This window comes from Zonotrichia albicollis, chromosome 14 (assembly GCF_047830755.1).
Source record: "Zonotrichia albicollis isolate bZonAlb1 chromosome 14, bZonAlb1.hap1, whole genome shotgun sequence".
In the NCBI taxonomy this organism is placed as follows: Eukaryota; Metazoa; Chordata; class Aves; order Passeriformes; family Passerellidae; genus Zonotrichia; species Zonotrichia albicollis.
In genome coordinates this window covers 9,043,806-9,057,097 of record NC_133832.1, presented here as the reverse complement: position 1 = coordinate 9,057,097, position 13,292 = coordinate 9,043,806, and the positions used below count along the sequence as shown (strand labels likewise).

Here is a 13,292-nt window from a genome sequence, read left to right as displayed (position 1 = left end):
TACTGCTATTTCTACTGGACCCAAGGGATGGCATTTTAAAGAGAGTCATAGTCAGTTGTGAATATGTTGAATGGTGCCTTTGATTTGCGTCAGTTCTCCAAGTGGTCTGTTGTAGCCAGCTTTAAAGCAGTTAGTAAAAACTTCAGAAGGTGCATTTTCATTTTTTTGTTTCACCAGAAAATTTGGGATGAGATGATATAACCCCCTGCCTCTGAGCAGCAAGTGGGACTGGGGGAGTTCAGTGCATCTATTCCTTTAAGTGTTGTGCTGGGTTTAACTTAGGCCCATAGGAGCAAGTGCGTGTCTAGATTGGCCTCTGATGTCTGGGAAGACTGAGGGTGTAGGTAGCTGTCAGAGCTTCAAAGTGCCAGGATAGAGACTGCCACTCACTGTACTGTCCGTCCACAGAGCACAAAAACAGCATCAGAACCTCCTCTGGCTCCCTCTGTGTCTGAAGAAGAGGATGAAGATGATGAAGAGGAGGAGGATGACAATGAACCTCCGCCCGTTATCGCCCCACGACCTGAACACACAAAATCAGTAAGTGCCAGCTTTGTTAGCTCTGTGTTTGGTGCAGTGCAGAGCTGCAAGTTTGTGATCAGACAGCACTGAAGGGCCTGAAGGTGCTTGGGTGGAATTCCTGCCATGACACAGAGCTTCACTCCAGCCACTGACACTGGGAAATTCAGGTTTGAACTGTCACATTCTCATGTCAGTTTCTGGGATTCTGGTGAGGGCCATGGCTTTCTTTTTATATCAGGTAAGAGGTACTTTAATGTCCTTTAATGCTACAGGTGTGAAAATGAGCCACTTTGTGCAGCTGTGCAGGCTCCCTGTCAGCAGTGATAGCAGTTCAAAGATGCAGTTCATATCCTGGCAAGTACATAGGACACACTGGCCTCTGGAGGTACCTGCCCCTCTCCATGGACTATATCAGCAAATCCATGAAAATTGAACATGAAACTGGCCATGAATTTGTAACCTTTCATTTTTGCTTGTTCAGTTTGAGAAGTGGACAGCAAAACCAGTTTTACTGGGTGTGGCTGACCTGATCTTCCTAAGGGTTTGTACTTGGAATATGATCTCAGGGGGATCTCTGCCAGCCACTTTTCTGACACAAAATAATTTCTTGTCACAGATCTACACCCGCTCTGTTATTGAACCTGCCGCTGCACCAGCACCAGCTAAAGAAGCCACCACTCCCCAGCCTGAAAACTCCAACACAAACACCCTGTACAGAAACACAGACCGGCAGAGAAAAAAGTCCAAGATGACAGATGAGGAGATCCTAGAGAAACTGAGTATGTATTGGGTTTTTTGGGTCTGCCAGAGCAGTGTATTTGCTGCATGTGTCAGCATTAGCTGTACCAAATGTTTCTTGCAATTTAGTGTCACAGAGTCATTTACAACTCCTTACAGAAACTGTTGTGCTTTGAGGCAGCAAGAGAACACTTGGGGTATTCCTGCTGCCTCTGAGGGCAGCTGGAACTGGGTTGGGTTTGCCTGAGCTTCCTTCTGTGCTTAAGGCAAAAGCTGAGATTGTTTGTGGTTGAGCAAAGGGCTGTGACCTAGTGAATGACATAGGGAACTCCTGTGTACTAATGGCCAAGTGAAACAGAATATTTGGGTTCCTGATTTCTCTCTAGGCTCCTAACTTCTCATGGTTCATCAGAGTCAAAATACTTTGCAAAAATCTGTTGGGTTTTTGGGTTTTTGTTTGTGGGAGGTTTTATACTGGTGTGGGATTTTTTACCAGTAGACAACTGCAGCACTAAGCTGGTCCCTTCAGCCTCAGTGAGCTCTCCTTGGGACAGTTACACATTTTTCAGGTATTCTCTTGCTGTCCTTTTTGTAATTGTTGTTGCTCCTCCTACTTCTGCAGTTTGTTTTTAAGAATTTTACAGTTTTGTCAGTGAGCTCTCCTTTGGAAGAAGCATCTGCTATATATTCCTCAGACAACAAGGCACTTTCTCATAGCTAATTCCCAGCCCGTTAATACTTTTAGAATCCTGACTGTTGGCTCCAACCCCTGTGCAGATCATTCTCTACTGAAGCACATCAAGCCCTTCCTGATTCTGCAGTGCAACCAATTGAATTTGCTTCTTGCATGTGATAGCTGCCAGTGCAGTGTTCTCAGATTAAATGGTTGGGTTCAGAGCAGAGCCAGGTTATTCTGTGTCTACCATTAATTGTTAGTAAAAAAAGCAGATTGATCTACACCTCCTTCTGTCAGATCACAGAGCCAATAATGTGTCTTTAATGGAGCCAAATGCTTGTAATAGAGTGCTGTGTGGCTTTTTCTCAGTGGTTGCCATTGCTCAGCCTTCTTGTCATCCTTGCCCTGCCACTGATGGCTGCTGTGAATGCACAGGCTGGAGCCTTCCTTAGCTGTGAGATTTCAGCTGCTTGCAGAGTTTCCTGCATCCTTACCAGGCTGACATGAATCTCAGTGACATTAGGGAGTATCCAAGAGATAAATTCAATAGCTTTAGCTGAGGGCACAGTGAAATAAATTTCAGAGCAGGTGGTTTCCTGCAGGTATGTCATCTTATAGAGAGAGGAATTCTGCTTCTTCAGCTGATGCTAAAGGGAGGCAGGCTGCTCCCCCTGAGATCTACAGGTACCCTGCATCCATGAGCTCAAGTATGTCTGTTATTTAGATGCCAGATTGGGACTGAGCCCTGGAGTTTTGGGGAGTTACATATTTGAAATGTTACATGCTTTCATGCTTTTTCTTTCTTAACCATTTGCTACCAAGTGAGCAAGGTCTGAATGTCTGCCTTGGGCAAATTGTGATGTGGGCAATGAAAATATTTTTGTGCTTTCATGAAGCTATCTGAAAACAGGCATGATGCTTTTTTATTGAGTCTTGAACTAATTATATTTAAGCAATGTGGTGCTTGTTCTATTTTAACTTGCATGACTGCTCCACCTTGCCTACTTCCCTCACAACTCTTTCTATGCTACTTTTAGGAAGATGTCCCCTGCTCTCTTTTATCTAAAATTGCTTTCATAATTCTTTTCTGCTTGAAATAGCTTGAGTTCTTTTAGAGCTTTTAGAGTTTTATTAGTGAGTAAAGACTGTAATATTGAGATAAGATCAAATAAAATTCTGTCTGTAATGAAATCATGACTATGTTCCACTGATAACTATAAAACAGAACTGGCCCAATTCAGCTTTGTTATCCACTTAATTTAGGACTTGATAAAGTAAAGTGCTTAAAGACATCAAAATAGCTGATAGGTTTATCTTTTGTCCAGAGCAGGGAGTCCTTGTCTGAGCAGAAGTTGTGTACCTGTCACTTTGTTAATTTTAATGCTGTAATGTTTGATGTACATTGGCTTAAGTACAGGGAACCAGCTACAAACAACTGCCCTGGAAAAGCAGCTACTTAAGTCTTGAGGAAAAACTCTGGAAATCTGAACTTCAAAATTAATGGCAAATTTGGAAAATAATTTTTTTAAATCTTTCTTCTTCAGTCCTTCTCTGTATTCTTTCCTGAAGTAAATGAACTTCCATGAACTTGCGGTATCTGTTCTAGTAGATACACCGTTCCATTAACTTGCTGAAAATAGCACCCAGCCAGGCACTGGCAGCTCAGAGTTTTTCCTGTTGTCCAGCCCAGCACAGAATTGGAGCAGTGTTTGATTTACTGCTGCAGAGCTCATGGGGTTGTGAGCCACAGGGTGTGAGCCAGTCCCATGTGGGACAGTCTGGCCCCGTCACCCATTGTGGACTCCATGCCACTGACAGCTGAAGTTAAACCTTGCCCTGCTTGACACCTTCTTGCACATTTGGAGATGCCAGGAATCTGATGGAAAGGAAAAAAAGCAGTAATTAGGATATTTTGTCTGTGTCTAATGAAGGAGCCAAAAGACTCAAACAAATGGAAAGGCTTAATTCCATAAATATTACTGGTTTTTCTGGTCTGGTAGTTTCCTTGATAGAATGCAAACAGTGAAGCCTGAGGTGGTGGCTCAATGCAAATGTCTTCTAAGCACTTACCTTGGAATGTACATCACAGAAATAGTTTAAGAAGATGAGTTTAGAAGGAAAGACTTCAGTGATCTGCAGCTTATTTCCTTTGACTGATCTGGCTGTATCCCTGTATTACAAGTCCAAACACATGTTTGTTTACCTGTGCATCCAAAACAAAACTCGATGATGCACCATTCCCTCTTAGTAGTCACAAACTCCTCTTCCCCCTGTCCAGGCCATTTGTATGGAGCAGAGAGGTCTTCAGCATCCAAATGGGCATCTGACTGGATGCCTGGCCAGGAATCTGCCTGCCAGCACAGTGAGAAGATAGGGCATCAGCACCATCTGGTTCACTCCCTGCTACAGCAATTTTGCAGCCCTTGGCAAGAGTGTTAATGGGAGCTGCAGGAGAAGAGGTTTCCTTCGGCCCACATGCTCACTCCCCTTGCTCAGTACTCTGGGAATGCCAGCCAGGGCTGATGGCAGGGTGAGCCTGCCTGCTGCCTGGGATGCCCACATGGTCTCAAGTGCCCTGAAGTGGTCCTGCCCTGCTGTGCCAACCTGCAAGAGTCAGGTGGATTGGTGTGTCGGGAACCCAAGCTGGGAAACCTTCAGAATCTGGTTAACTTTTCATAGTTTCATCTCACTGAAACACATGGCATAAAGAAATGCTCATTCTGCTTCTCTAGAGCAGGTCTTCACTACAGAATAACTCTTCAGTAGAGAAGAACATGACTAGAGGACTCTGGGGCTCCCTTCTAGCTGCCTAAAAGGAGGGATAGGAGATGAGAAGGTATAAACCTCCTGCTCATGCTGTGGAGCTTGACATCCCACTGCTGCAGCATGGAGCTTCTGGGAGGCAGCAGGCCCTTGTTTGATCTGTCTTCTGCATCATACCAGCTGGGCTCAGCATCCCTTTGGACAGCTGTCTGTGTCACACCAGCACCCAGGAGCACTGCTGTCCTTGTTACCCACCCTGCTGGTTTCAGGAGAACATGAACAGTGTGTGTGTGGTGGTGAGAGGGCGAGTCCAGTGTGAATGACGGGGCTGTGTCACACTGAAAACCAGCAGTGTGGTTCTTGAAATGGTGCAGAGCAGGGATGTCTTCAGAACTTAGCCTGGAAACCAGTGATGGGGGCCCTGGTTCTGAAACCCCATCATTCTTGATGGTAAAATGAGATGCTGTTCACTGCAAACATGAAGGCATTCTTTTGGCAAACTGCTGAAAGGTTGAGATGGTCTCCTCCTCTCCTGGAAGCACTTGCAGTACTCTTCCTGTTCCAAAAATGGTACCTGCTCATAAAAAAGTGAATAGAAGGTACATTTAATCTTCAGAAGTAGTAAACCTTTTGTTGAATCACAGTGTGTTTATTCCCAAGAAAATACAGGCAGAGTTGTTATAGCTCTCCTTAATGTTTTTAGCAAACAAACACTTGCATTGGTGCCTCTTGTTTTCTGATCTGTGTGTGTTCTGGATGTTTCTCCTTGTGTTCAGTTTCTTGTCAGGGTAACCCCAAAGGACTGTAGCAAATCAGTGTTTATGGAGGCCATCTGTGCTGTGGAGCTGCCTCTGTTGCTGTTGTTGTTACTCAGCTGACCACAAATGGCTCAAAGCCCCAGACAGTGGGGCTGCACTTTGGATCTGCTGGAAGGTGGAATCTCTGGTTTGAAGTGAGAATCTTGCATTTTGTTTCTTTCAGGGAGCATTGTGAGTGTGGGAGATCCTAAGAAGAAATACACTCGATTTGAAAAAATTGGCCAAGGGTAAGTCATATCCCAGTTACTTGTGCAAAACCACATGGGCCAGGTATTTTGCTGGTGGAGCATCAAGCATGAAGATAGGCAAACATGTTCAGATGTGATCAGCTTTAAATCCTCCTGTCTCTCAGTACTGATCAGAATTTGTAACTGTGGTCAAAAGTAATTGAAGGACAACTTGATGCTGACAGAATCTCATCTGCAGCAAGGAGAAAGGCCTGAAGGATCTCTTGTCCCTCAAGTGTGTGGCTCTTGTTTGCTTATTTTCTTAGGAGAAATCATTTTTGTATGTCTCTAAATAATACAACCATGCTGAAGAAAGGAGAAAAAACATTATTACCTAAAAGAGAAACATACCACCTGATAGCTGTCAGCTCTCAGTAATGTTTATTTCAAATATTTGCTTTAAACAATATTCAGTGGTCAGGCTTATAACCACATGGTTTAGAAACTGAAACCAGAGATTAAATAATCTTTTTTTTTCTAGCAGGGATTGTAAAACCCAAAAATTCAGTAATAGATACAGTGCTAATGTACTTCAGAGGAAGATAAATCATCTGCCTTGTGGCAGATCCTTTGTGAATCCTGCAGGTTCTAGGCATTTATTGAAAATAATCACCCAAGCCATTCCCTTTTGAAACCCAGCTTTGCTAACTGTAAATTGGATCAATTTGAAATATTTCCTATGTGAGGAGGCAAGAACAAAAGAACTTACCTCAAAATTAGGTATCTGACTTGCATTTTAACTATGGGCTGCCTGCACCATTGGTGTTTCCTTGGCAGTGTTGTTCCAGGAGGACTGGCACCATCTGTGTAATGCCAGGACACTGCTGGCAGTGGAGGACAGAAGCTGTTTTCTGGCCTCAGGAGATATTTTTCTGCCTTAACTGTTTGTGAGCTCTGAGTTCAGAGTGGCCTGTTGCTAACCTGGAATAGTTAATGTACTGCAATAAGGCTGACACACCTATGCCCTTTCTCTGGCAGGTTTATTTTAGATCTCTCTGATTTGGTAGAGCCCTTGTGGGAAGGTTTTTATGCTCCCTTATTGTATAAAAACCCTTTCTCCTATCCAAAGCTTTAGTCCTTGCTGTCATTTGTGAAATGTCAGTGGAAACTTCAAGCTGTGCCTGTCTCTTAGGAAAGGGGTGTCAGCTGAACAAGTGAGAGCAGAATAAACATGTGTGTGAAGCAGATTATCGCTGTCACTGTGAGAACGTGACCATCACCCTCACGTGGGAGTGAGCTTGCACAAAGGTGCCTTGACAACTGGTGGAAAGATAAGTGGCTGGTATGTGGCCTAAAAGGGTATCTGAATGGATTTCCTCCAGCTTTTAGTGCAGCCTGAAGATTGCATAGTGCTAGTTAAAACTCCTCCCTGGGGAGTGGTGTGCTGCCATAACTAACTCATGCCTCTAACACTGCAGGACACCTTACTGTGATAGGAAAAGATCCTAAAGAGAAAGATGATCAGAAAGGTAATCAAACAGGCTGATAAGGAGCACCCAGAGTGCTGCAGGGCTGGGGTTTGGGTGTCTGCAGCAGTGCTGGGCTGTGGCACTGCCTCAGCAGGTGATTTGCTCAGTTAATGCAGGTGCCAGTTCCTGAGCTGCCACCTCTGCAGTGAGTTGGGTACAGCTGTGCCAAAGACAAGTGTTGGGGTGTTGGAAGGGAGCAGGTTTTTAGTAGCTGCTAATGAGAGCAAGGCAGGGAGAGGTGTGGCTGCTCAGGGAACTGCAGGTAGAGAGCAGCTGCTTATGTGAGGAAAAGCAACTGGCCAGCACATTGCACTGCATGGCTTGGCACAGTTGGGAAGTTACTAAAGACTGTGATGGTTTTACAGCCACTTGGCAGTGAACAGTAGTCAGCAGGCCTGTGCTGCAGAACAGGTCAGGGCTGAGTCCCTGTTTTGTCCTCTGTCTCCAGCTGAGGACTGAAAATGTTGCTGACACCAGAGGAAACTTAGTTTTAACTAGCACTTGATAAAGAGGTTGTGTTTGCTCAAGCAGTGTTAGCTCTTGTAGCAAGACAAATTAGTCTGGAGCCATGAGCAGCCTGGTTAGTACTGCACTGCACACAGTGACACAGATCTAATGGTGAGTCCTGGCACTTGCCTAACTGCAGTAAAGACCAGGTGCTTCAGGACAGATTAAAAGTTACTGGTCAGAAATGAGTGGCTTAGAAGTGAAAGTTTGTGATGCAGAATCGCAAAGCCTTTGCATTTAATTCGCAGCTTTACTTAAATTATCTTTATCTAAACTCCTCACAAGTAGGTGGCCTGGAGCATTCCAAAAGCATTCAAATTTCAGGAGCTGTTTTGAAATAAAGCCTGATACAACTTTGCTCAGGAGAATCATCACATTGTTAGCAATTCTGAATAAATGTTGTTGACTTCTTATGAAAACAAATTGGATTAATCTTGTCAATTAGTCATAGGAAAATGCATTTGCCTTTATATTAAAATGTGCATAGCATGCCCAATGAGAATATTGCTCTCAATGCAGACATAAGGTCTCTGTTGAATTAAACTGCTTCTGAAATATTTCAGCCTGCAGGTAAACAAACAAGCCAGGGGATCATGTGAGAAGGAGCAAACTCATTTTGGCACTTTCAATCACTGGGACGCTTGCAGGATGCACATTCCTGCTTGTTAGAATTCCCTCCCTGGCTCTCCACTGCCTCCCTGCTCCTGCAGGCATAGGCTTTTTAAGTGATGGCAGTGTAAAGCTGTGGTTTAGCTCTGAAGGAAGGCTTTTCAAGTCCCTAGATGCTTTGAAACCCAAAGGAATTGCCTCTGACTGGGGCTTTTTCAGCTCTTCATGTCACTATGGGGAGGAACATCTTTGAAGGAGAGGCAGATGGCAAACCAAACCCTACCCTGTCTAGTCTGCAGATGAGCACACTGTTTCTGGTGGCTCTACAACACAACCTATGTGTGCCACGGAAGCAAGACATGGACACCATGAAGAGTCCTTCACATGTTGGGTGCACTCAGCAGAAGCAGCTGCCTGCAGTTCTTGACAAACAAAGAATCTCTCTAAGTATCCTCTGCTCTAAGTCCTCAATTTGTGTGTGAAATAATAGATGCCTTAACCTGCTCTAGCTGTGACCTTGCAGGATGGATGGAAAATTGTTTACTTGCATGCTGGAGAAAGCTGTATTTAGATCTTTTCCTCAAATGGCTGTCATATGTTCAGGGTTCTCAGAGTGACTGTGTGACATTGCCTGAGTTTGGCAGATGGATTCAATTTAAAGGTGTGAGAAGGCCCAACTGGATTGTGTGTTACATTTCATGGAAAAAGCACACTCACAGACACACAAACAAAAAGAGGGTAAAAAACTAAATTAACCACAGCAAAATGGATAGGAATTGAACATATTATTTAACAGTTTTCGTAGCCACTCCCCCCGCCCTTAGGTTTTGAATTAGAATAATGTGGCATGTACACTGGACATTTGCACCAGCCCTTCTTCTTCATGTTGGACAGTTTCTGTTGGACAGTTTGGTCAGTTTCTGTGCATGGCAGAGGGCTGGTGGGCTGCCATGCTGTTGGCTGAGGAGTGGGTGAGCCCTTAGAAACACTCCAGGCGGCAGAGCTCTCCTGTCTGGGCTGGCTTTCACTTCCAGGGGCTGAAGTGTTTCTCAATGTTTCTCACTTTCTCCTGCTGTTTTGTTTCTAGGGCTTCAGGAACTGTTTATACAGCAATTGACATTGCCACAGGACAAGAGGTGAGTGTCAAAAATCCCAGCAGATTCTGCAGCTCTTGAGTGCTTTCCCCTCTGCTGGGAGCTGTGGCTGGAGCTTTGGGTGGCCAGTAGAGCTTTCCTGCAAAGGCTGTTCCTCTGAAGCATGGACAAATGTCAACTGGCAAAATCCATCATTGCTGTCTGCAGCTTTTCAGTGAAAGCTCTTTAAGGACAGTGTGGTTTTATGCCTGAGAAACTGAGCACTTACTCTGGCCATATGCTTTCCAGCAACACTGGATCTGAGGTTTTCATAAATGCCAGAAAAGGTGCCTGTGGATTCCTAGAATCAATAAGGGCCTTGGTACTCTCTGTGCTTGGCTGGATGCTTCACCCATAGCTTATAAGTCCAGTTTTAAGAGATGAATTTTTTTACTTGTTCTGTCTTCAGAACAAGTTGGTGCTCTCCTCAGTATCGTTGATCCCACCCTGGTACCATGTTACATTATCCCTGAATCTTTTTTTTATGGAGAGAAATCTGCTAAGAAATCCCAACAAGCTTTTGTGACAATAAAAAGTAGATAATTTTTATTGCCAGTATAAATGTATTGGTTTAGAAATTGTTCTGTCTCTGTTCCCCATTATTATTCTTGTTATTTTTCTTGTGGAACAACATCCATAATGTATGTCTGTGTTTGCTTTGTTATGTAATCAAGAATAGCAGATGATACAATCAAAAATGATGGAACTGTCCACTGCATGTTCAGTCTGATCTTGTGCAATAGACTACTCAGGTTAATGGTTTTTAATGTCATTTTAGGTGGCCATAAAGCAAATGAATCTCCAGCAGCAGCCCAAAAAGGAACTAATTATCAATGAAATCCTGGTCATGAGGGAAAATAAGAATCCCAATATTGTTAACTATTTAGACAGGTAAGTTGTTCTGTATTACCATGTGAATGTTCATTTACACACTGCAGGCCAAAGGTTAAAAAAACCCTTTGATCACTGCAGAACATGGAGCTCTTTATTTTTTCTCTACACATCTCCAGTACATGGGAGGAGATTGCATTGGCTCTGCATTAGTCTGTTCTGGCATGCATAGTTTGAAGTCATTTTTCAAAAACCTTGACCAGCCATATCTTACTAAAACAACAGTCTGTCAGCTCCATAGTCCAGGTATTTTCTTGTTGTTTTGTTGTTCTGGGTTTTTTTTTTTTTTTTCAAAGTTGATCAGATTTTCTGTTTCTTGTGCAAAGTGCTGGCAAGAAATTCTTTCCTAGAAATTCTTTCCTTTGGGTGGTTTCTGCTGTTTTCCATTGCTGGGGATGCCAGGAAGACTAAGTTCTTGTTTCCAGAAACACCTAATTTGACAGTGTTTTAATGACCTTTGCTGTTTCTGAATGTATGTTTTGCAAGGTTTTCCAAACATTGGACCGACTTCTGTCCTCAGTGGTGCACACTCTCCTCCCATGGATAACTTTGAAAGTTATGTTGCCTCATTCCTGGGGTTAGGGGTGGAATTCGAGTTCAGATGATGAGCTAGCTGGTGGCATGTGTCCTGGTTCCAGATTTATCTTTGCTTGCTTATCTTACTAAGTGCATTCTTCCCTTGCTTGTCGCCGAAGATATCTCCTTTTTCCACTGTGCAGATTCCCAGAGCTGTGTAGCCTGGAATGAATGTCCTTTTCATTTTATTCTGTCTTCATTTGCAAGTGACCTGAAGACAAGAATCAGTTGTAGGTTATGATTATTCATTAGTTTGGCTGTGCGCATTCATCTCCATAGCATTGTTGTCTCCTTTCAGTTACCTTGTAGGTGATGAGCTGTGGGTGGTGATGGAGTACTTGGCTGGAGGCTCTTTAACTGATGTTGTCACCGAGACGTGTATGGATGAAGGACAGATTGCTGCTGTCTGTCGGGAGGTGAGGGATCCACTTGTGCTTCTGTTTGCATGGACAAGGTGATGCTTCTGCTTCTGTGGTGTTGTCATTGTATGGAGAAGAAAGAGCAGCTCCACTGCAGCAGCAGTCATTCTGTCTGTGTTTGCAGGGACAGCCTGTAGCAACAATTGATGTTTCCCTTTCAAAAGCTTCTCCTAGAATGACATGACTGTAACAGGGTTGGAGCAACAAGCTCTTCCCTTGGCTGCACTGTGTTCTGCCATTTCTCACCACTCCCCTGGAAAGGAAATCTCATAAACCCATTTCCTGTCTTGTGTGATGAAATCATGTAATGAATTTTTGTCCTTACATTTCTTTTTTCTCTTACCAGTGCCTGCAAGCCCTGGATTTCCTTCATTCCAACCAAGTGATCCACAGAGACATCAAAAGTGACAATATTCTTCTTGGGATGGACGGATCTGTCAAATTGAGTAGGTATTCCTGGTCACATGCAGCATTCCTGGATGTGGGATGGGGGATTCCTTTTGAGTGGTAGCCAGTTCTCCAAAAGTGGTGCTGGTGGGAGCACCTGGACCCTGCTGTGAGGGCACAGCTGCAATGTGCAGAGAGGTCCAGAGAGAAACAGGGTGCAAGAGTGGCTTTGCTTTGTGTATGGCCCTTCCAGAGTGGAGGGAGTTACAGTCTAAAGCTTCAAATGATTAAGTAAAAGCCAGTGGATGAAACATGAGGGATTCTTTAAGTGGCCAATTCCATATTACCTTGGCTACAGCCCTGAGGAAGCACAGCATAGCTACTTTTCCAGCTAGATTTCACAGTGCATTCTCAGACTTAGAGTGGGGGTTCTTTTGCTTGATTTTGTAATTCAAGCTGGCTTTAACAGTATTTGTTTTTCTCCTCAGCTGATTTTGGCTTCTGTGCTCAGATCACCCCTGAGCAGAGTAAACGGAGCACAATGGTGGGGACTCCTTACTGGATGGCACCAGAAGTTGTAACAAGAAAAGCATATGGCCCCAAGGTGGACATCTGGTCACTTGGGATCATGGCAATAGAAATGGTGGAAGGAGAACCTCCTTACCTTAATGAAAATCCTCTCAGGGTAGGGTGAAATATCAGATACTGTTGTCTTTCTAATTTGTGCCATATTTTGTCTTCCATGAGATAAAATGCCATTCACATCACTTTGAACTGATTCTACAAAGGCCCACTTGTAAAAATGTTCCTACAGCACGTCAGCATCTGCTGTAGCTTTGGTTGCATCTCTGTGAGAAGCTCAGAGGCAAAATGACATGTACCTGTGCAGAAACTTGCCCCTTCAGCCTTCAGTGATGCTTGAAATTTCTCATGCTCTTTGTGAACTCTTTTTGCCCTTTTTGAGCTGTATCTCCAAATGACAAAAATTTTTAAGTGCCATGCTTCTCCAGTTGGAGAATTTTTACGATAAGCATTGGAGCTGTACCTGCAGGCACAAAACTCTCTTCAGTGTCAGACCAGTGCTGATTGATTACCTGAGCCTTCCAGGAAAGATCACTGTTCTAATAATGCAATTATTTATTATCAAACGCATTTCTAAAAGTATCTTTTAGCACAGATACTTGTAGAAAACTAGTGTATTTTGAAGTTTTCACTTTTATCCTAATATCTTAAAATGCAGTGGCCAGTTCTTACACCAAATGAGTATGTAGTAGTGGGGGAATGTATACCAGGATAAAACCTCATGACTGACAGCTGAAATGAAATGCTGCACAGTTAATTCCTGTGGTAATTTATGAGAAAATTAATTATTACCTATATGTATACATACATACATATGTTTTGTTAAGGTTGGAATTAAAATAGAGCATGATCTTTAGCTTTTCCATGCTGTAAGGTTTCTCTCTGCTTTCTCTGATTTGTGGCATCCAGACTGTGTGTTGCAGACTGACAGAAGAAACTGCAGAAGGGTCAGGACATACCTCCCAGCTGCTTAAG

General features: G+C 43.6%; 1 protein-coding gene across 9 annotated transcripts in view; it reads left to right on the top strand.

Annotated features, from left to right (window-relative positions):
• The window catches only part of PAK3 (p21 (RAC1) activated kinase 3), a 124,517-nt gene that overhangs the window by 99,441 nt on the left and 11,784 nt on the right, over positions 1 to 13,292 (top strand). For all 9 annotated transcript variants that reach the window (XM_074551485.1, XM_074551480.1, XM_074551484.1 and 6 more), the window contains 8 exons: positions 409 to 540; positions 1,139 to 1,301; positions 5,681 to 5,744; positions 9,417 to 9,465; positions 10,241 to 10,353; positions 11,228 to 11,345; positions 11,695 to 11,794; positions 12,224 to 12,420. In XM_074551485.1, the coding sequence (XP_074407586.1) occupies positions 409 to 540; positions 1,139 to 1,301; positions 5,681 to 5,744; positions 9,417 to 9,465; positions 10,241 to 10,353; positions 11,228 to 11,345; positions 11,695 to 11,794; positions 12,224 to 12,420 (936 nt within the window). The remainder of the gene's footprint in view (positions 1 to 408; positions 541 to 1,138; positions 1,302 to 5,680; positions 5,745 to 9,416; positions 9,466 to 10,240; positions 10,354 to 11,227; positions 11,346 to 11,694; positions 11,795 to 12,223; positions 12,421 to 13,292) is intronic.